General features: G+C 37.3%; 1 protein-coding gene across 1 annotated transcript in view; it reads right to left on the reverse strand.

Annotated features, from left to right (window-relative positions):
* Window positions 1-21,451, reverse strand: part of ZDHHC15 (zinc finger DHHC-type palmitoyltransferase 15) — a 153,745-nt gene that overhangs the window by 40,092 nt on the left and 92,202 nt on the right. The window contains exons 5-10 of the mRNA XM_045879768.3: window positions 20,472-20,541; window positions 17,815-17,847; window positions 16,953-17,073; window positions 11,931-12,063; window positions 10,200-10,326; window positions 8,384-8,487 (exon numbers count right to left, since the gene is read on the reverse strand). Coding sequence (XP_045735724.1) covers window positions 8,384-8,487; window positions 10,200-10,326; window positions 11,931-12,063; window positions 16,953-17,073; window positions 17,815-17,847; window positions 20,472-20,541 — 588 coding nt within the window. The remainder of the gene's footprint in view (window positions 1-8,383; window positions 8,488-10,199; window positions 10,327-11,930; window positions 12,064-16,952; window positions 17,074-17,814; window positions 17,848-20,471; window positions 20,542-21,451) is intronic.

Genomic DNA, 21,451 nt, shown 5'->3' on the forward strand with positions numbered 1-21,451 from the left:
AAGCTGGCGGCATCACAATTCCCGACTTCAAGTTATATCACAAAGGTGTAGTGATCAAAATAGTATATTACTATTATACTATTACTATTATACAAAAAAATAGACACAAAGAGCAATGGAACAGAATAGAAAACCCAGAAATGAACCTACAACTACATGGTCAACTCATCTTTGACAAAGCAGGAAAGGATATCCAATGGAAAAAGTCTCTTCAACAAAGGTTGCTGGGAAAATGGGACAGCCACATGCAAAGAATGAAACTGGACCACTTTCTTACACCATACACAAAAGTAAATTCAGAATGGATGAAAGATCTAAATGTGAGACAGGAAACTATTAAAACCCTAGAGGAGAACACAGGCAGTAACCTCTTTGACATCAGCTGGAGCAACTTCTTTCTAGATATGTCTCCTGAGGGAAGAGAAACAAAAGCTATCGGGACTTCATCAAAACAAGACAAAACAAAACAAAACAAAACAAAACAAAACAAAACATCTGCACATCAAAAGGAACAATCCACAAAACTAAAAGGCACCATATGGAATGGAGAAGATATTTGCAAATGACATATCTTAAAAGGGTTAGTATCTAAAACATGTAATAAACTTATCAAATTCAACACCCAAAAAACAAATTATCCATTTAAGAAATGGCAGAAGACAGGAATAGACATTTTTTCCAAAGAAGACATCCAGATGGCTAAGAGACACAGGAAAAGATGCTTAATATCACTTATCATCAAGGAAATACAGATCAAAACTACAGATATTACCTCACACCTGTCAGAATGGCAAAAATGAACATCAGAAACATCAGGTGTTGGCCAGAATGCAGAAAATGGAACCCTCCTACACTGCTGGTGGGAATGCAAACTGGTGCAGCCACTTTGGAAAACAGTATGGAGGTTCCTCAAAAAGTTAAAAATAGAACTACCTATGGTCCAGTAATTGCACTATTAGGTATTTACCCAAAGGATATAAAGATACTAATTTGAAGGGATAAATGCACCCTGATATTTATAGCAGCATTATCTACAAAAGCCAAATTATGGAAAGAGCCCCAGTACCCAGTGACTGATGACTGGATAAAGATGTGGCATGTATATACAATGGAATATTGCTCAGCCATATAAAGGAATGAAATCTTGTCATTTACAAGGACACGGATGGAGCTAGATAGTACTATGCTAAGTGAAATAAGTCAGTCAGAGAAAGTCAAATACCATATGATTTGACTCATGTGGAATTTTTTTAATATGATTTTTTTTATTTTCTTATGTTAATCACCATACATTACATCGTTAGTTTTTGATGTAGTGTTCCATGATTCACTGTTTATGTATAACAACAAGTGCTCCATTCAGTACGTGCCCTCTTTAGTACCCATCACCAGGCTAACCCATGCCCCCACGCCCCTCCCCTCTAGAACCCTCAGTTTGTTTCTCAGAGTCCATAGTCTCTCATGGTTCATCTTCCCCTCCGATTTCCCCCCCTTCATTTTTCCCTTCCTGCTATCTTCTTTTTTTTTAAAAACATACAATGTATTATTTGTTTTAGAGGTACAGGTCTGTGATTCAACAGTCTTACACAATTCACAGCGCTCACCATAGCACATACCGTCCCCGATGTCTATCACCCAGCCACCCCATCCCCCCACCCCCCACCACTCCAGCAACCCTCAGTTTGTTTCCTCAGATTAAGAATTCCTCATATCAGTGAGATCATATGATACATGTCTTTCTCTGATTGACTTATTTCACTCAGCATAATACCCTCCAGTTCCATCCACGTGATTGCAAATGGCAAGATTTCATTCCTTTTGATGGCTGCACAATATTCCATTGTATATATATACCACTTCTTCTTTATCCACTCATCTGTCGATGGACATCTTGGCTCTTTCCACAGTTTGGCTATTGTGGACATTGCTGCTATAAACATCAGAGCGCACATACCCCTTCGGATCCCTACATTTGTATCTTTGGGGTAAAGACCCAGTCAGGCAATTGATGGGTCATATGGTAGCTCTATTTTCAACTTTTTGAGGAACCTCCATACTGTTTTCCAGAGTGGCTGCACCAGCTTGCATGCCCACCAACAGTGTAGGAGGGTTCCCCTTTCTCTGCATCCCCGCCAACATCTGTCATTTCCTGACTTGTTAATTTTAGCCATTCTGACTGGTGTGAGGTGGTATCTCATTGACGTTTTGATTTGGATTTCCCTGATGCTGAACGATGTTGAGCACTTTTTCATGTGTCTGTTGGCCATTTGGATGTCTTCTTTGGAAAAATGTCTGTTCATGTCTTCTGCCCATTTCTTGATTGGATCATTTGTTCTTTGGGTGTTGAGTTTAAGAAGTTCTTTATAGATTTTGGATACTAGCCCTTTATCTGATATGTCATTTGCAAATATCTTCTCCCATTCTGTCGGTTGTCTTTTAGTTTTGTTGACTGTTTCTTTTGCTGTGCAAAAGCTTTTTATCTTGATGAAATCCCAATAGTTCATTTTTGCCCTTGCTTCCCTTGCCTTTGGCGATGTTTCTAGGAAGAAGTTGCTGTGGCTGAGGTCGAACAGGTTGCTGCCTGTGTTCTCCTTTAGGATTTTGATGGACTCCTGTCCCACATTTAGGTCTTTCAATAATTTTGAGTCTGTTTTTGTGTGTGGTGTAAGGAAATGGTCCAGTTTCATTCTTCTGCATGTGGCTGTCCAATTTTCCCAACACCATTTGTTGAAGAGACTGTCTTTGTTCCATTGGACATTCTTTCCTGCTTTGTCGAAAATTAGTTGACCATAGAGTTGAGGGTCCATTTCTGGGCTCTCTATTCTGTTCCATTGATCTATGTGTCTGTTTTTGTGCCAGTACTATACTGTCTTGATGATTTCAGCTTTGTAATAGAGCTTGAAGTCTGGAATTGTAATGCCACCAGCTTTTCTTTTCTTTTTCAACATTCCTCTGGCTATTCGGGATCTTTTCTGGTTCCATACAAATTTTAGGATTTGTTCAATTTCTGTGAAAAAAGCTGATGGTACTTTGATAGGGATTGCATTAAATGTGTAGATTGCTCTAGGTAGCATTGACATCTTCACAATATTTGTTCTTCCAATCCATGAGCATGGAACGTTTTTCCATTTCTTTGTGTCTTCCTCAATTTCTTTCATGAGTATTTTATAGTTTTCTGAGTACAGATTCTTTACCTCTTTGGTTAGATTTATTCCTAGGTATCTTATGGTTTGGGGTGCAATTGTAAATGGGATCAACTCCTTAATTTCTCTTTCTTCTGTCTTGTTGTTGGTGTATAGGAATGCCACTGACTTCTGTGCATTGATTTTATATCCTGCCACTTTACTGAATTCCTGTATGAGTTCTAGCAGTTTTGGGGTGGAGTCTTTTGGGTTTTCCACATAAAGTATCACATCATCTGCAAAGAATGAGAGTTTGACTTCTTCTTTGCCAATTCAGACGCTGTTTATTTCTTTTTGTTGTCTGATTGCTGTGGCTAGGACTTCTAGTACTATGTTGAAGAGCAGTGGTGATAGTGGACATTCCTGCCGTGTTCCTGATCTTAGGGGGAAAGCTCTCAGTTTTTCCCCATTGAGAATGATATTTACTGTGGGTTTTTCATAGATGGCTTTTATGATATTGAGGTGTGTGCCCTCTATCCTTATTCTCTGAAGAGTTTTGATCAAGAAAGGATGCTGTACTTTGTCAAATGCTTTTTCTGCATCTATCGAGAGGATCATATGGTTCTTGTTCTTTCTTTTATTAATGTATTGTATCACATTGAATTGTGGATGTTGAACCAACCTTGCAGCCCAAGGATAAATCCCACTTAGTCGTGGTGAATAATCCTTTTAATGTACTGTTGGGTCCTATTGGCTAGTATCTTGGTGAGAATTTTTGCATCCATGTTCATCAAGGATATTGGTCTGTAATTCTCCTTTTTGATGGGGTCTTTGTCTGGTTTGGGGATCAAGGTAATGGTGGTCTCATAAAACGAGTTTGGAAGATTCTCTTCCATTTCTATTTTTTTGAACAGTTTCAGAAGAATAGGTATTAATTCTTCTTTAGATGTTTGGTAGAATTCCCCTGGGAAGCCATCTGGCCCTGAGCTTTTGTTTGTTGGGAGATTTTTGATGACTGCTTCAATTTCCTTAGTGGTTATAGGTTTTCTATTTCTATTTTCTATTTCTTCCTGGTTCAGTTTTGGTAGTTTATACATCTCTAGGAATGCATCCATTTCTTCCAGATTATCTAATTTGCTGGCATAGAGTTGCTCATAATATGTTCTTATAATTGTTTGTATTTCTTTGGTGTTGGTTGTGATCTCTCCTCTTTCATTCATGATTTTATTTATTTGGGTCCTTTTTCTTTTCTTTTTTTTTTTTCTTTTGGTCCTTTCTCTTTTCTTTTTGATAAGTTTGGCCAGGGGTTTATCGATCTTGTTAATAATTTCAAAGAACCAGCTCCTAGATTCGTTGATCTGTTATACTGTTCTTTTGGTTTCTATTTCATTGATTTCTGCTCTGATCTTTATTATTTCTCTTCTCCTGCTGGGCTTAGGCTTTATTTGTTGTTCTTTCTCCAGCTCCTTTAGGTGTAGGGTTAGGTTGTGTACTTGAGACCTTTCTTGTTTCTTGAGAAAGGCTTGTATTGCTATATACTTTCCTCTTAGGAACGCCTTTGCTGCATTCCAAAGATTTGGAACAGTTGTGTTTTCATTTTCATTTGTTTCCATGAGTTTTTTAAAATTCTTCTTTAATTTCCTGGTTGAACCATTCATTATTTAGTAGGATGCTCTTTAGCCTCCATGTATTTGAGTTCTTTCTGACTTTTCTCTTGTTATTGAGTTCTAGTTTCAAAACACTGTGGCCTGAAAATACGCAGGGAATGATCCCAATCTTTTGGTACTGGTTGAGACCTGATTTGTGACCTAGGATGTGATCGATTCTGGAGAATGTTCCATGGGCACTAGAGAAGAATGTGTATTCTGTTGCTTTGGGATGGAATGTTCTGAATATATCTGTGAAGTCCATTTGGTCCAGTGTGTCATTTAAAGTCTTTATTTCCTTGTTGATCTTTTGCTTAGATGATCTGTCCATTTCAGTGAGGGGGGTGTTAGAGTCCCCCACTATTATTGTATTGTTGTCGATGTGTTTCTTTGCTTTTGTTATTAATTGCCTTATATAATTGGCTGCTCCCATGTTAGGGGCATAGATATTTAAATTGTTAGATCTCTTGTTGGATAGACCCTTTAAGTATGATATAGTGTCCTTCCTCATCTCTTATTACAGTCTTTGGTTTAAAATCTAATTTGTCTGATATAAGGATTGCCACCCCAGCTTTCTTTTGGTGTCCATTAGCATGGTAAATGATTTTCCACCTCCTCACTTTCAATCTGGGGGTGTCTTTGGGTCTAAAATGAGTCTCTTGCAGACAGCATATTGATGGGTCTTGTTTTTTTTATCCAATCTGATACCCTGTGTCTTTTGATTGGGACATTTAGCCCATTTACATTCAGGGTAACTATTGAAAGATATGAATTGAGTGCCACTGTATTGCCTGTAAGGTGACTGTTACTGTATATTGTCTGTTTTCCTTTCTGGTCTATGTTACTTTTAGGCTCTCTCTTTGCTTAGAGGACCCCTTTCAATATTTCTTGTAGGGTTGGTTTCATGTTTGCAAATTCCTTTAGTTTTTGTTTGTCCTGCAAGCTTTTTATCTCTCCTTCTATTTTCAGTGACAGCCTAGCTGGATATAGTCTTCTTGGCTGCATATTTTTCTCATTTAGTGCTCTGAATATATCCTGCCAGTCCTTTCTGGCCTGCCAGCTGTCTGTGGATAGGTCTCCTTCCAGTCTTATGTTTCTATCATTGTAGGTTACAGATCTCTTCTCCCAAGCTGTTTCAGGATTTTCTCTTTCTCTCTGAGACTCATAAGTTTTACTATTAGATGTCAGGGTGTTGACCTATTTTTATTGATTTTGAAGGGGTTTCTCTGTGCCTCCTGGAGTTTGATGCCTGTTTCCTTCCCCAATTGAGGGAAGTTCTCTGCTATAATTTGCTCCAATACACCTTCTGCCCCTCTCTCTCTTTCTTCTTCTGGGATCCTAATTATTCTAATATGTTTCATCTTATGGTATCACTTATCTCTCGAATTCTGCCCTCGTGATCCAGTAGTTGTTTATCTCTCTTTTTCTCAGCTTCTTTATTTTCCATCATTTGGTCTTCTTTATCACTAATTTTCTCTTCTGCCTCATTTATCCTAACCATTAGAGCCTCCATTTTTTATTGTACCTCATTAATAGCCTTGTTGATTTCGACTTGGTTAGATTTTAGTTCTTTATTTCTCCAGAAAGGGTTTCTCTAATATCTTCCATGCTTTTTCAAGCCCAGCTAGTATCTTTAAAATCATCATTCTGAACTCTAGTTTTGACATCTTACCAATGTCCGTATTGATTAAGTCCCTGGCAGTCGGTACTGCCTCTTGTTCTTTTTGTTGAGGTGATTTTTTTCCGTCTTGTCATTTTGTCCAGAGGAGAAAAGACGAATGAGAGAACACAATGCTAACAGGGTAACAACGACCCCAGAAAAATATACACTAAACAAATCAGAAGAGACCTTCCAGAAAGTGGTTGCTTTTCTGTTCAGAGAGTTGCTGCTATTCTTTTCTTTGATTTCCTGTTGAGTTCGTAGGTGTTCAGAATGGTTTGATCCCTATGTAGCTGAATTCCTGGGACCAGACAAAATTTAGGTCTCCTACTCCTCCACCATCTTGCTCCTCCCCCCGACTCATGTGGAATTTAAGAAACAAAACAAACATGGGGGAAAAAATGAAAGGAAAACCAAGAAGCTGACTCTTCACTATAGAGAACAAACTGATGGTTATCAGAGAGGAATTGTTTTGGGGATGGGTTAAATAGGTGATAGGGATTAAGGAGGGCACATGTTGTGGTAGCACCCTGTGCTTTATTTAGTGTTGAATTACTAAATTTTATACCTGAAATTAATATTACACTGTATATTAACTAATTGAATTTAAATAAAAACTTGAAGGAGCAAAATGGAAAGAGTGATAGCTGAAGGAAGGTAAGTCAGTTTTTCAATAAAGGTTCAGCAGGAGTCAATACGGGAGGTGCCCAGTCAGCTGGGCAAGAACTCTTTCCCTTTGTAACTGTGAATTTTGGAATGTTTTATCTTCCTTAGTCCTAGCAATCTGCCTTACTCTAAAAAGGGACTTTGAGATAGAAACCTTGGACGTAGAAAATTTAACTGGGCAAACATTTATAAAAGCATGCTTCCCATCTCTGTTCCTCACCTCAATGCTTTTCTGTGTCCTCATCAGCCTCATTCACCCCAGGTACAGTTTCCGACTAGTACTACTATTTCTCACTCAAAATTTTTGTCAGCTACTGTATTATTGGGATCAGCTGGTAAAAATTACACTTTGATGCCTGGTATTAGCAACATAAACACATGCTGGAGGCACAGTTGCAAGCATAACATCACGTGGAGACAAAGAACAGGTGATGGTAGGGGTATGTGACATGAGAACTTAAAGCTTTTCACACACGCACACACCAATCTCATTATGATCCAAAAATCTGGTGGGAGAAAGGTGGAAGGACAAAGTTCTGCTTCCTCATTTTTCCTTTGCTGCTCTGCCTTTTAGAAAAGTAGACTACATGCCGTGTAGGCTTGCCTACATATCCTATATTTCTTTGTGTATTTAAACCATTCTAAGACAGAATGGGAATGTGTTTTAAAGGAAATTAGGGGCACCTGGGTGGCTCAGTTGGTTAAGTGTCTGCCTTCGGCTCAGGTCATGATCCCAGGGTCCTGGGATGAAGCCCCTCATCAGGCTCCCTGCTTAGCCGGGGAGTCTGCTTCTCCCTCTCCCTCTGCCCCTGCTTGTGTTCTCTCTCTCACTCACTCTCTCTCTCAAATAAACAAAATCTTAAAAAAAATAAAGAAAATTTAAGCAATGTGAATAAATTAGGGTAGAGAAAGGTGAGCTGCAGTCCACTGATTAAATTAACTCAAGCAAAGCACCATTGAGTGAGCAACTGGCAGGACTGTTTATAAATATACACAGCAGTGTTTATTATGTTTCCTGACTTATCTCTTTGGTTATAAATCATGGTATCACAAAACTGTTAAGAAACCTTCCACGCTGCCATCTAATCCAACCTAAGCCACCTGTATTTGCTACACAAATCTGGCCATACTTGCCCTTCTCTATCCAAAGGGCACTTATGAGGTTGACATGCTTATGTAATCTTTCTGGACACTATTTTCTCACTACACTACTTTGGTTGTATTAACATGGTCTTTAGTAGTGCTTGCTCTGATGGGTGGAGAAAAGACTTCCTTCTGAGCCTCCTCACCTCGGTTTTCATCCTCGTTGTCTTCCCAGGGCTCTTCATTTGCTAGCAGTGGGTTTTGTGACTCATTCATAGACCTCATAGGGAAGGAGTGTCCATCACCAGGGCTGTTGGGGAAAGGAAGGCAGTGAACTCTTGCAGCTGACATAGACTTTTTGTGAATCTAATAACCCTCTTAGAAATAGGACTGGTTTCTTAGAAAGATTTAAACCATTTAGCTTATTCACTAAAGCCATGGTGGAATAGGGTTTAACAACAGCATCATTTAGTTGCTGTATTGCTTTCAATTTCTATGTCTTGTTTGTCTGCATCACTGTCAACTGTTTTGGTTTGTAAGCAACTGTTAAACTTGTTTCCCACAATGCCCAGCTATGGCAATATGCACATATTGCAGGCTTCATAAATATCATTTAATGATCATCCGAATTTATATCCAACTATCTTATTGCTTTGGTTCTAAATTTTCAACAAAAATTAGCAGATTCAGAATCATTGATATATTGGAGATAAGTTGCTGTGAATTGGTGATAGATATTAATGTCTGAATGTCCCGTTATTTGGCTTGTATGGCAGAAAGGTTATTAGGAACTATGGGAAACAGCCAGAATGAGGCATCTCTAGGAGTGCAGATTTTGGGGGCAATTACCCTCACGTGGGATCCACTTTGTGGATATCTTTGGTAATCTAGGGCTACCTCCTTGGTGAATCTCTGTCCACCAACAGATGGGATGCATTGGAGGGAACTAAGTTCTGGCTAGAGTGGGCTACAGTTTGAACATTTGAGAATATATATCTGACTGCATTGCAAATTTATATCTGAGTGACTTTTGAATTACTCATTTTATATTACCTATGCCTTTTCTCCTGTTCATAATTGTGGTTAACTGAAAGTTGACAGATTTTATTGATAGTTCTCTACAGAGGATGTAAGTATACTGATTATAAGTGAATGGGCTTTCATTTTTGTTTTTGTTTTTTTATTTCAGAGAAGACTCATTTTAGACCTTTCTTTGATGTAGTGATACTGTGTGTGTATTTGTATATGTGTGTTAGTGGGGTGCAAATAATTGCTGGTAACAGTTATTAATCAACATTACCCACCAACACAGTTTTGTCTTGCACTTTATAGCCAGGATAGTAGGATATACCATAGAGCTTAAATAAATGAGCCTGTGAAACACCAACTGGTACCACTTATCCACTTACAGCATTTTTAGGGTAGGTGTCCCCTCTGTTGTTTTCTTCTGATTTATTTGTACATATTTTTGCATATATTTTTGATCACAGAGTACATACCATTTCAATTCTACATTTTTCACTTAAAATAGAGGGAGCATTTCCCTTTACTATGACATAGTTTTAATAACTATTACTTATGACTACATAATATTCCAGTCAGTGGGGATATATATATATATATATAGCATATTGTTGAATGTTTAGGTTGGATGTTTCCTAATTATTGGCTGGAAATATTGTTGTGATGAACATTTTTATGCCTAGTTTGTTTGTTTTTAGGATAGATTTTTAGAAGTGGAATTACAGGACAATGGACATGTGGATTCTTATCATTTTTTATACATATTACCAAATTCATTTATAAAAGAGTGGTACCAGTTTACACTGTCACAAAGCATGAGAATGTCTATTTATCATACCCTCACCTCCTAATTTCTCTTTATTAACCTAGAAATAAAAAAGCTTGGGGAATAGAGTTTTTTACTGGACTGTTATTTGTTGCAAACCACAATTAAAACAGAATTTCCTATTTCAAGGCATGGTCCAGCATCAACTTCTTTCAGTGGTAATAATTACCTACCTGGACCCAATAGGTATTAACCAGAACTTCTTGTTATCTCCAAACACTTGCTGGATATTTTTGATGAAGCCAAGGTTGAACCCATTTTTCTCTGGGCCACTTGTAAACACTGGAGTACAGAAGGCCTCTAGGGCAGGATAGGGGAGTTGAAGAGAAGAGGAAGAAAGCAATAAAGGAACAAAGTTCAGGACTATCATGATCTTACAGTTCTCCATGAATGTGACTTGATGCTACAATATCTTTTTGCTGTGGTAGCATTGGCCTCTCATCCTTAGTTATTGTTAAATTACTTAGTAAAAACAAGTTTCATTACTTAATACAAAATAATTTTGTTATTAAATGCAAAGAATTGGTACTCTATTTTTTTAAAGGCAGAAGAATCACATAATGGTAGAAATAATTAAGCAGCCATCGGGGAACTATATATTTTGTGCTGCTGCATTGTAAGGCATGAGAGAACAAATTTAACAGTACTTTATTTGAATCTAAGTGGCAACAGCAGCCCAGTGGTCTCCATCTTTAGAGCTGGGACTAAAGTAATGATGCATAAAGAGTTGGTAATGACATTGATTTGGTTTTGACATTTCAGAAATGACATTTCAGAAATGAAGATGTTTACACTGAAACCTGTGAATGTAAGAAACTGAGTTTTACTCCAGTAAAAATGTCAACAGATGAACTATAATCACTTCAAAGACTGAGGAGTTGGACCATGTGAGTGCACATTATTTTTAGACACACATTTATCCCATTAAGCAAAAAATACTTTCACTGTTGGACTGGCTGCATCTAGCCATTTCCCGTTTGTTCTTTGTTTTCAAATTCTGTTATCGTGAAGTTTTTAGTACTTCTCTACTTTGTAGTTATGTCTAAGCCAAATGTGCTGATCTACTACCCTAGCAACTAAGTGCTACAGATATCTGGTTTAGAAAAGGAGTGTAAATATTTTCTTAGCTATTGGCATTATTAGTAAATGAGTTCCAAATGTATAGTGGCTTTTGTACTAAACTTTGCTCAATCTATCTTAGCTAAACATTCAATATTTGGACACTTTCTCCTCACTCCTCATGCATTTATTTGTATACAATGTAAATATTTGTTTCACGATAGATGAAATAAAGTTGTTACAGTGGAATCCAGCAGAAACATAATTCTCCAAATAACAGCCTGGAGTATAGAGTAACAGAAAAAAAAAAGTTCATTTCTTGTACTTATTTTCTAGAAACTCACTTATTCAGTGTATTTATCATATTCCCAGTCCTCCACAGCTCCTTGATGATTGTAGATATCCAGTGATTTGTTGGTTTGGATTCTTTCTCAGCACTCTGTCTTTGGATGCCCTCAATAATTTAGAGTCTTCTATCTTTATTAACCTTCACCTCTCCCTTCTGATGTTCCCTTCTGTACTGATTTTTCCTCCATTTCCTCATGTGAACACCTTTTAGAAATTTTTCAAGCTATAAATTTGGGATGTTATTACCCAATGTGAATTATAAAGAGCAATGATCCATTTTGGTTTTGTGTGAGGTTTCATTCAATAATGCTTTATTCATTCACTATGGCTCTCCAGTTTGGTTAAACGTGTTTATATCTGTCTCAGTTTGTAAGCAAAAGAATGTCACTACAAATAAAATGCTTCACTGGAACTTTTTCTCTTCCTTGGGAATAATCCATATGCCACTATGATATACATTAATGTGTTTCTTCCCTCATCTTAATATCCAGTCTTACCTAAGGTGGTTTTGTTTCTGCTGACGAGCCAACAATGGTAACCAAAGAGAATCACAAGGCTGACAAAAAACATGCAGGCCACAAAGAGGAGGAAAAGAACATGGAACTTTGAGCGAACACTGGGCAATTCCCCCTAGAACAGAAATAATAAACAAATAGAAACAAAGGATTAAAGTGATAAGGCTTGGCTAGTTTTTCTGTATGTTAGCACTTTTCTCATATGTATAAAATGTCTAGCTATAATTAAAAAAACAGATTTTATAAAATTTTTATAAAAGTTCTTTCTGTTGATGACCATACCTCATTATGGATATGCTTTCAGCCTACAAAGCCTAAAATGGATCCTTGATTAAGTTCAGTGTAAAACAGAGTATATACTGCAGCAATTAGAAAATAGTAGTGTAAGAAGGATATATTCAGGCCATAATTGGTATGCAACATCTTAAGGCTAGTACTCCATTTAGTTTGCAAATTATGAATCACTGGCCAGAGGTGATCTTGAGGTCATATGGTTCATCCTCTTGTCTCAAGATGGGTTATTCTGAAATACTTTATATATCATGTTTCCTTGGACATATGTATGTTGAAAACATCACAGTGATACCTGTAGGAAGTTAAAACACATAGGTAGAATTTCAAAATGCTCTACCCATAAGTTATAACCCGACTTTAAAGCTAGTGAAAATTTGTGGATGTTTTTTATAGTTGAAGTAGAAGGTGTTGGTATATCAAATTCTGTGAAATAGCTCTTTAGACAGTAAAATCAAGCAGGAGTTGACAGGCAATTGTAAAAGTAGGTAGCTAAAGACTTTTATAGTTATCTGGGACATCTTATTTTCCATGTGGTGCCAACCTTCTTTTTTTACATGCAGCCCTAAACCAGCATGCACATTTTATCTTCTGAAGAGAACTTTAGAAAACATTTTCAGTTTTGGAGTAAGCAGTTGAGAGAAGTTTTTTATTTCCCCCTTTCCTGTGCTGATCATTTTTTTGGCATGATGAATTGCATTAAAGTATTTCCAAATGCTCTTGAGTAGTAAAGTTAAAGGTGATTCTTGATTGAAGTGGACTTTAACATTAGGGACTGGTTCTACTTCAATTTGGAAGGAAAAAATTAGGACTTGGAAACACTTGGAAAATTCAGATAGCATGGATTTTTTTCTTAGAGAAAATTTTTATTCATTTTGATGTAAGGAAATATTGGGGATCTTTCGGAGTATATATGTTTGAAGGATGAAGATAAGGAGAAGTCAGTCAGTCAGATGTTTTCAGCTGACGAGTAGTCTGGGTAAAATTTACATGGGGGTAGAGCAGCCCAGGACATAGTTACCTCAAGGACTTCAACCTTCAGAAAACTTCATCTGAAGCTCCTTTCTGAAATGATCCTTCCACAAAATCTTGGCCTAAGCTCCCAAACTAAATTTGATTGGCTTGTGTTTGTTTTGTTTTGAGTTTATAGGAAAAAAATTATATATTGTTTTGTAGTGGGTTTTGCCTAGCTAGGTTTTTGCTTTCATAATCTCTACTTTTTGAGTATGTTTATTAAAGCTTTTAAAGCTTACATTTATTTTACTTCTTATCTTTCATATTTAAATGGGCAATAGGAAATGTCTAGGCAAGAGGGACAGACAGAAAGTCAGTTCACACCCTGGGTAGCTAAGTTGGAAGTCTTTTCCTCCCCTAATTACTTTTGTAGAACTGTCCTTTGTCTGCCAAAGGATATCCCTTGATAAAGTCCCCCCCACCCCCTCCCCCGCCTTTTTTTTGTTGTTGTTAGAAGAGGTTGATGGCCCTGTGTTTGAAATTACCTTCCCAGGAGATAACCATGCTAAATTACTCAAAGCAATAACCACCAGAAACAGTTCAGAGGAATACTGGTAGAATAATACTACTATCTTGGTTCTAAAATAATTCATAGTCTCTGTGAAGAGATTCATGGCCCAGTGTGGAAGGTGTATATTACTACTTTTTTCATAGGGTAAAAGATCAATTTCCTATCAAAGTAGCTACTCTTTAACTTAATATATGGAGGAAAAACATGACCTGATCATTGTCTTCTGAATTCTTTATTCCAAAGGAGCTATAGCTTCTCTACTGCAGGACCATAATGGGCGGTAGGATATGGTGTAGTGTTTAAGATCTCTGGGCTTAGGGTCAGATAGCCTCCAGTCCTGACTGAAACTTACAAGCTGGGTAATCCTGAGCAAGTCACTTAACTACTATGAGCCCCAGTTTTATCATTTTTAAATGAGACTACAATTCCTATTTTGTGTACTTTATAAGGTTGTGTTGAGGAGAAGATGAAATAATAGATATGAAAGTGCTTTGAAAATGGTAAAGTATCATACAAACGGAGGCTGCTGTTCTTAGGAGAACCGCTAGTCACCTTGATACATGGTTTTTAAAATATATGGCAGTGTTTACTTTTTATTTTAAGGTGCGACTCAATTTAAATTGAAAAAGCCATCTCTAAACCACCCCAAAGTGCTTTCTGGCTGGAGAGACTGCATAGAAGCATTTTTCTGAATCATCAATGCCCTTTTCATTATGAGAGCAAGCCAAGACAGGTTTTCTTACATCCCATCTGTCAGGCATGAGCTAATCTATTTTAGAGAAAAAATGAGGGAATAGGAAAAAGACAAGGCTATGCTCATCTTGTGCTCGTGAATACTGGCATATTTTTGGTAATTAATTCACAACCAAATATTATCTTTCAAGAGTGAAAAAAAAAGTGTACAGCACCTGGATGGCATTGTGGTATTTGATGATTGACTGAGTTGGAGGGCCAAGGCAAAATGTGTAAAATGCAACATTGTTTACTCCGTTATGAGTTCTTAAACAGTAGCTACTCTGTTGAAGACCAAGTAAGGTCTGTAGTGAAGACAAGGCTGACACTTTCTCTGCTGAATTGGATACAGTAGATTTTCTTTACATTCAGGGTAGTAGCTCAGTGTGTGAATGGGATGCCAAACAGGTCATGAAAACTTGAGCAATAGATAAGAGATCCTGAGATATGGAAAGGAGCCAAAGAAGAGATGCCAAGATAATGAATCATTTTGTATTTGGGGAAAATTTATGAGAAAACTTCATTTCTCCTTATATTTTTGTATCTCTGAGTTGAAGATTTTTTTTAAAGATTTTATCAATATTTGTCAGAGAGAGAGAGAGCGAGCATGAGCAGGGGAAGGGGCAGAGGGAGAAGCAGGCTCCCCGCTGAGCAAGGAACCTGATGCAGGGCTAGATCCCAGGACCCTGGGATCATGATCTGAGCCAAAGGCGGAGGCTTAACCAACTGAGCCACCCAGGTGTCCCTGAGTTGAAGATTTTGATGTACATTATATAATTCCTGATTCTTATTTATTTATTTGAGAGAGAGAGAGCGCGCGCATGAGAGAGTGCACAAGCCGGAGGGTGGGTAGTGGCAGGGGGAGAAGCAGACTCTCTGCTGAGCAGGGAGCCCAATGTGGGACTCGATCCCAGGGCCCTGGGATCATGACCTGAGCCAAAGGCAGACACTTAACTGACTGAGCCACCCAGGCGCCCCATAATTCCTGATTCTTAAAGTTATTAAATATCTGAATTGATTAAGAAAGTTGGGAAAATGGAAAGCACATATCACTGTAATTTTTTATACTATATTTTCTACACTAGTAGGGATCAAAGCACTAATTAATAATTTAACTACTCTCAAGTATTTAGGTTCTCACTGCCTCTCTTTCTTTGTTCTCCACTTTATTATAATCTTTAGTCTGGTCACAGGATTCACATTCTTTCCCTGTTGTTTTACCTCTTCACCTGACGTGAGATATTCCTATTATATGGGCTCCTGTACAATTCCTTCAGTAATTACTAATAGCTCTGCCCACATCTGTCTTTTGCTATTTAGGTTCAGTTTGGACAACCCTCATCATGGAAGGTTATGATATTTTAACTACTGTACTGGAATTGTGGGGAAGGGATATCTTCTGGAGTCCATTGACATGAAATAAAAAAAAATTCACTATACTGCTGCCAGACCCCACACACATACGTAAAGTAAAAATCTGCCTTCAATTCGTTTGGAAATAGATGGGATATGGTTGAAATCTTCAAGTAGAAGAAATGTGAAATTCTCTTTTAGATTTCACTATAATCATCAAAATCATTAAGAAGGTAAAAGTACTTTACCTTTCAACATATGTTTCATTTGACCTTGGCAATGAGCCAGGGAAGCAGGTAACAGGGCCAGTATTAGAACCCAGGGAAGCAGGTAACAGAGCCAGTATTAGAACTCAGTTTTTCTAATTCCCAACCCAGTGTTTGTCATATAAAGCTCAAATAAGACTCCCCATTTCATTTTGGTTATGTGCGAAGATGAGTCAATGAATCTTTTTGTCCAGTAGGAATTTTGCAACTCTCCTTTGAACAGGAAATGAGAAAGTATTTTCGGACAATGAGGGAATATTTGTTTGGTTTTTTTTTTTTTAGATTTTATTTATTTATTTATTTGACAGAGAGAGAGACAGCGAGAGAGGGAACACAAGCAGGGGGAGTGGGAGAGGGAGAAGCAGGCTTCCCGCAGAGCAGGGAGCCCGATGCGGGGCTCGATCCCAGGACCCTGGGACCATGACCCAAGCCGAAGGCAGACGCTTAACGACTGAGCCACCCAGGCGCCCCGAGGGAATATTTTGTTAGCATTTTTCTTAGGAAACTAGAGATTCAAAATTAGTTTCAACATTTTAAAAATCTATAATTGGTAAGAAGTGGATATTTTAAACTTGACTAGGTAAATATATTGTAAAGAATCACTAAGAGTCAAGAGGTTAGGTTCCCAAAGGTCTTAACAAGATTCTCATGTATGACAGAAATTTAAGTGGAATCCTTAAATAACAAACTCCTAAATCTCAGAATATTCCACATGGGAAACTTGTTTTTGGTGGCTTCCTTTCTGGTTATCTTAGTATTTCAAAATGTAAAAAGGAAAGTTGAAAAATGTCACAGATGTGTGTTTTGGGGGTGACCTTTCAGGGTTATTTAACTTACTCTCCAGTATTTGATGAAATAGTTGAAGACTGTTGTAGCAATGTACAGGCAGTAGAGAACAGAATAAGCTAAGAACTGAAGAAAGAATTTGTAGTTGGAAAAGCCAATGCAATTATTAACCCTAAAAAAAAAAAAAGAAAAGAATTTGAAATCAGGATCCATTGATTGAGAACACACTGATACATAAATGAACAAAGCAATGGAAGGACGTTATTCTTGCTGCTTTATTATGTGTTGTGTAGAAACTCAACAGAAGTCCCTTAATAGAAACAGACTAGAAAAACAAGTTCATGTCTCACTTCTTTCTCTTTTCATTTACAGGCATAGAGACACCTGGCCTACTTAATAGTTCTGGACTGGTTCCTGACCCACCCAAGAAAACCTGAATCTTGGATGCTAAAAACCTACTATAATCTCAACAGCTACACTTAGTACAGTGTGGCATGTTCTCTTTGTAGTTAGATGTTTCAGACTGGTTCTCTAGGTCAGACATACAAAATTTGGAGAATTGCTGAAGTTAATGATCTAGAATATTTCAAACATCAAGACAACTAAAAACAGAACTTAATTGTATAATGTCAAAGAAGAGAACTATTTGTGCTTGATTTCATTACTACACCCAATTACTAAAGCTAATGGACAAAAGACCATTAGTTTTGTGAGCTCAGGAATTCACTACCATACCTTTGGTGGTATATTTATTTTTGCTTTAAAATGTTATGCCTGCCCTGTCCCCCATGTATATACAAGACCCAGTGATTTATGGTTAGAGAAACAAACATGTTACAACTGTGCTTGGGAAATTGGCATTTTGAGCAACTTTGACCCTTTCAGAATAAAGACATGAATCAAAGGGACATACCAAGGGCAGTGATGGTCCATTTTTAATACACACCTACAAAAGAAACAAAATACAGTGTAATAAGTGGAGCTACGGAAATGAAGTAATACCTCATAATTGAACTCAAGTCTCACCAGTATTTTTACATGGTACCAGTACACTCATTCCTAGATTTCCACTATAAGCTACTGCAAAATTATTTTGTTCTCAGTTATTTCTTGGATGAGCCAATCACAACACTTTATAGGATTATACGGGCAGCAAGTTACATGCCTAGAAGTCTAAGATATCTCCCCTCATTTTGCTCAATATACAGATTAATAAAAATACAGAAGAAAACATATGGCTACAGTCTGTTAAAATAAAAGACAAATGGAGACCATCCTTGCAAATTTCTCAAGCTGACAAAACCAGTTTAGTCATACAAGCAAAGCTTAATTTAGCTTATTTTATAAGACTGACCTGACCTGGGTCATTTCTTGCTTATGCCTCTGGAAATCATTAAAATTTAAACTGTTTTCTAAGGTTGATATAAAGTAACCACTGACCAATTCTCTATCATTTAAGAAAATTATGAATATCCTAACCACTGTGAAGAATAAAAAGGCCTTGTTTTCTCACTATATAAGCTGTTTTATAACAATATATCTCAAGCCTCATTTTATGTTTTGGTTTGAGTGCTCCCAGTTTGCAAACTGTCTTTCTGGTGTGTACACAATAAAATTTTACTAATTAGGGGCCCCTGGGTGGCTCAGTCGATTGTCTGCCTTCAGCTCAGTTCATGATCCTGGGATCCTGGGATCGAGCCCCACGTTGGGCTCCCTGCTCAGCCAGGAGCCTGCTTCTCTCTTTCCCTCTGCCCCTCCCCTGCTTGTGCTCTCTCTCTCTCAAATAAATAAATAAAATCTTTAAAAAAATAAAAAAAATTACTAATTACTACTCTCGTGATTTATTTATTTTACTTTGGCTATTTCTGATCTTTTGACAGATCTCTCTGAATCAATAGTAAGAGAAATATGGGTGGAACATAACACCCAAGAAGAAGGACATGAAGATTATATTTATTAACATACAGATGTGACTTTACAAAGCTGGAATAATTCGAGTAACAAAATAAAGTGGTACTGAGGTATAACCCAAAATATAAAGTGATTATCCATGCCTATATAGTTATATGAATAATAAACAAATAAAGAAACAAATAAGGGAGAAGAGTCAAATCTCTCAAGAGAAGAATTCCAAACAATTTATGTAGATATTCTGCCTTCAAGGAGGGGGAGCATAATTTTCCATTCCTTTAGTTTGGGCTATACATAGTGACTTCCTTCCAAAGGGTAAAGGAAGCAGCAGAGGAAGAGTAAATTTACATTAGAGAAATCTGACAAACACTACCTCAGCCAGATGATCAAGATTAATATGATAAGATCAAGATGAACATGATAAGTCATGTTCATAATATGTGTCCTTGATACAATACAATGATAATGGTATTTTACCTCTATGCTCTTCCTACCCAAAACACAGTACCCAAGTCTAATCATGAGAAAAATATCAGACAAACCCCAACTGAGGGATATTCTACAAAATACTTGATCATTAATCCTAAAATCCTAAAAACTGTCATGGTTATCAAAAACAAGTAAAGTCTGAGAAACTGTAAGAGCTAAAAGAACCTGGGAAGACATGCCAACTAAATGTAATGTGGTATCCTGGATGGGATCTTAGAAAAGAAAAAGAACATTAGAGAAAAACTGAGGAATTCTAAACAGAGTATGGACTTCAAATAAAAATAATGTATTGATGTTGGTTCATTAGTTGTAACAAATGTATCATACTAATGTAAGATGTTGATAATAGGGGAAACTGGAATTCTAAACAGAGTATGGACTTCAAATAAAAATAATGTATTGATGTTGGTTCATTAGTTGTAACAAATGTATCATACTAATGTAAGATGTTGATAATAGGGGAAACTGGATGTAGGACATATGAGAACTATCATCACAATAATTCTATAAATCTAAACTGTTCTGAGACAGAACATTTATTTTTTTTAATTTTTTAAATTTTTATTTATTTATTTATTTTTAAAGATTTTTTTTATTTATTTGAGAGAGAGAGAACATAAGAGAGAGAGAGCAGAAGCAGGGGGGGCAGCAGAGGTAGAGAGAGAAGCAGGCTCCCCGCTGAGCAGGGAGCCCAATGCAGGGCTCGATCCCAGGACCCCATGATTATGGCCTGAGCTGAAGGCAGATGCTTAACTGACTGAGCCACCCAGGCGCCCCATTTTTTAATTTTTTAAAAAGTTTTATTTGACAGATAGAGTGTGAGCAGGGGGAGGAGCAGAGGGAGAGGGGGAGAAGCAGACTCCCCACTGAGCGTGGAACCTGACCTGGGGCTCCATCTCAGGACCCTGAGATCATGACCTGAGCCGAAATCAAGAGTCGGACGCTCAACCGACTGAGCCACCCAGGCACCCCGAACATTTATTTTTAAAATGGAGTTTTATATCTCTTTCCTATCTTTAGAATAGTTTGAATAATCGTCATTCTAAGAGGGTATGTGGCATGTGTTCATTATGATTGAAAGGAAATGCTCTTATCTAGGCATGGTCACATGTTAGGATCAGTCAGGTTGTTGTCCAAGCTCAGCCCAGGGGAAATATGGATGTCACTTACATGGCACAGACAGAGCAGTGGTGGCAGCGATCAGGCTTGATCAAATGGCACCGGTCACAGAATCTAACAGCTATAGGAAAAATAAGGTGGTTAGCATTGGTTAGGGCTCAATATGACACCATATATCTTACTAGCCTATCTGGATGTCTTGTTATACACTGATTACAGGTAGTCAAGCTCATCTCATTTACCAAGAAAAAGGCAGATCACAGAAGAGAATTGTGGTATGTATTTTTTTTCCTTGTTAGATCAATCTTGAAGGCACCTTTTGGGGGATGAAGGTAAAGGGAAAAGTTTTCATATCTGGATATCTGATAATAAGATTTGGTATTATAAAACAAACTATGCTGTCAACTGCTTGAGTGATCTTGGGAAAACCATTCAGATTCTGTTTACTCCAACTTTCCTATATGAAAACAATTAATTCAGTTGACCATTTCACAGATGAAGGAAGTAAAGACTTGAGCCATATCAAGTGACTTACACAAGATCACACAGCAAGTGAGTGGCAGGACTGTGACCAATATAGTTTTTCTGACCCCTTATTTCACTCAGGGTTCTCTTCACTCTATAAGTCTGATATAAAAAAAAATTCTCCCTCCCTCTTCCTTCCTTCTCTCCTTCCTTTCTTTATTTCCCTTAATGAAAGGCATTTTCCTTTTCTTCTCATTTTCTCTGTTCATCAATACAGTATGACTGTGTTTAATGTAATTATTAAGTGAAACAACTAAAATCATGAATAATTTGAGCTAATATAATATTCCATCTGAAGTGTACATTAAGCACATATAATTGATTTAGCATAATGGACTGCTAATTCAGCAGTTTGTGTTTATGTCTAGCAATGGGAGGGATGACAAAAGTATGATTATAATCGAGGCAAAGAAAAAGGGAGAGGGACATGCATGTTTAATTCATTCAGCATGTTTGTAAAGATATAGTAATATCATTGCCCAGTTTAAGCCACCATCATCTCTCAT

Source organism: Mirounga angustirostris, unplaced genomic scaffold (genome assembly GCF_029215605.1).
Source record: "Mirounga angustirostris isolate CCGP_5_RB_7025 unplaced genomic scaffold, mMirAng1.0.hap1 SCAF_11, whole genome shotgun sequence".
In the NCBI taxonomy this organism is placed as follows: Eukaryota; Metazoa; Chordata; class Mammalia; order Carnivora; family Phocidae; genus Mirounga; species Mirounga angustirostris.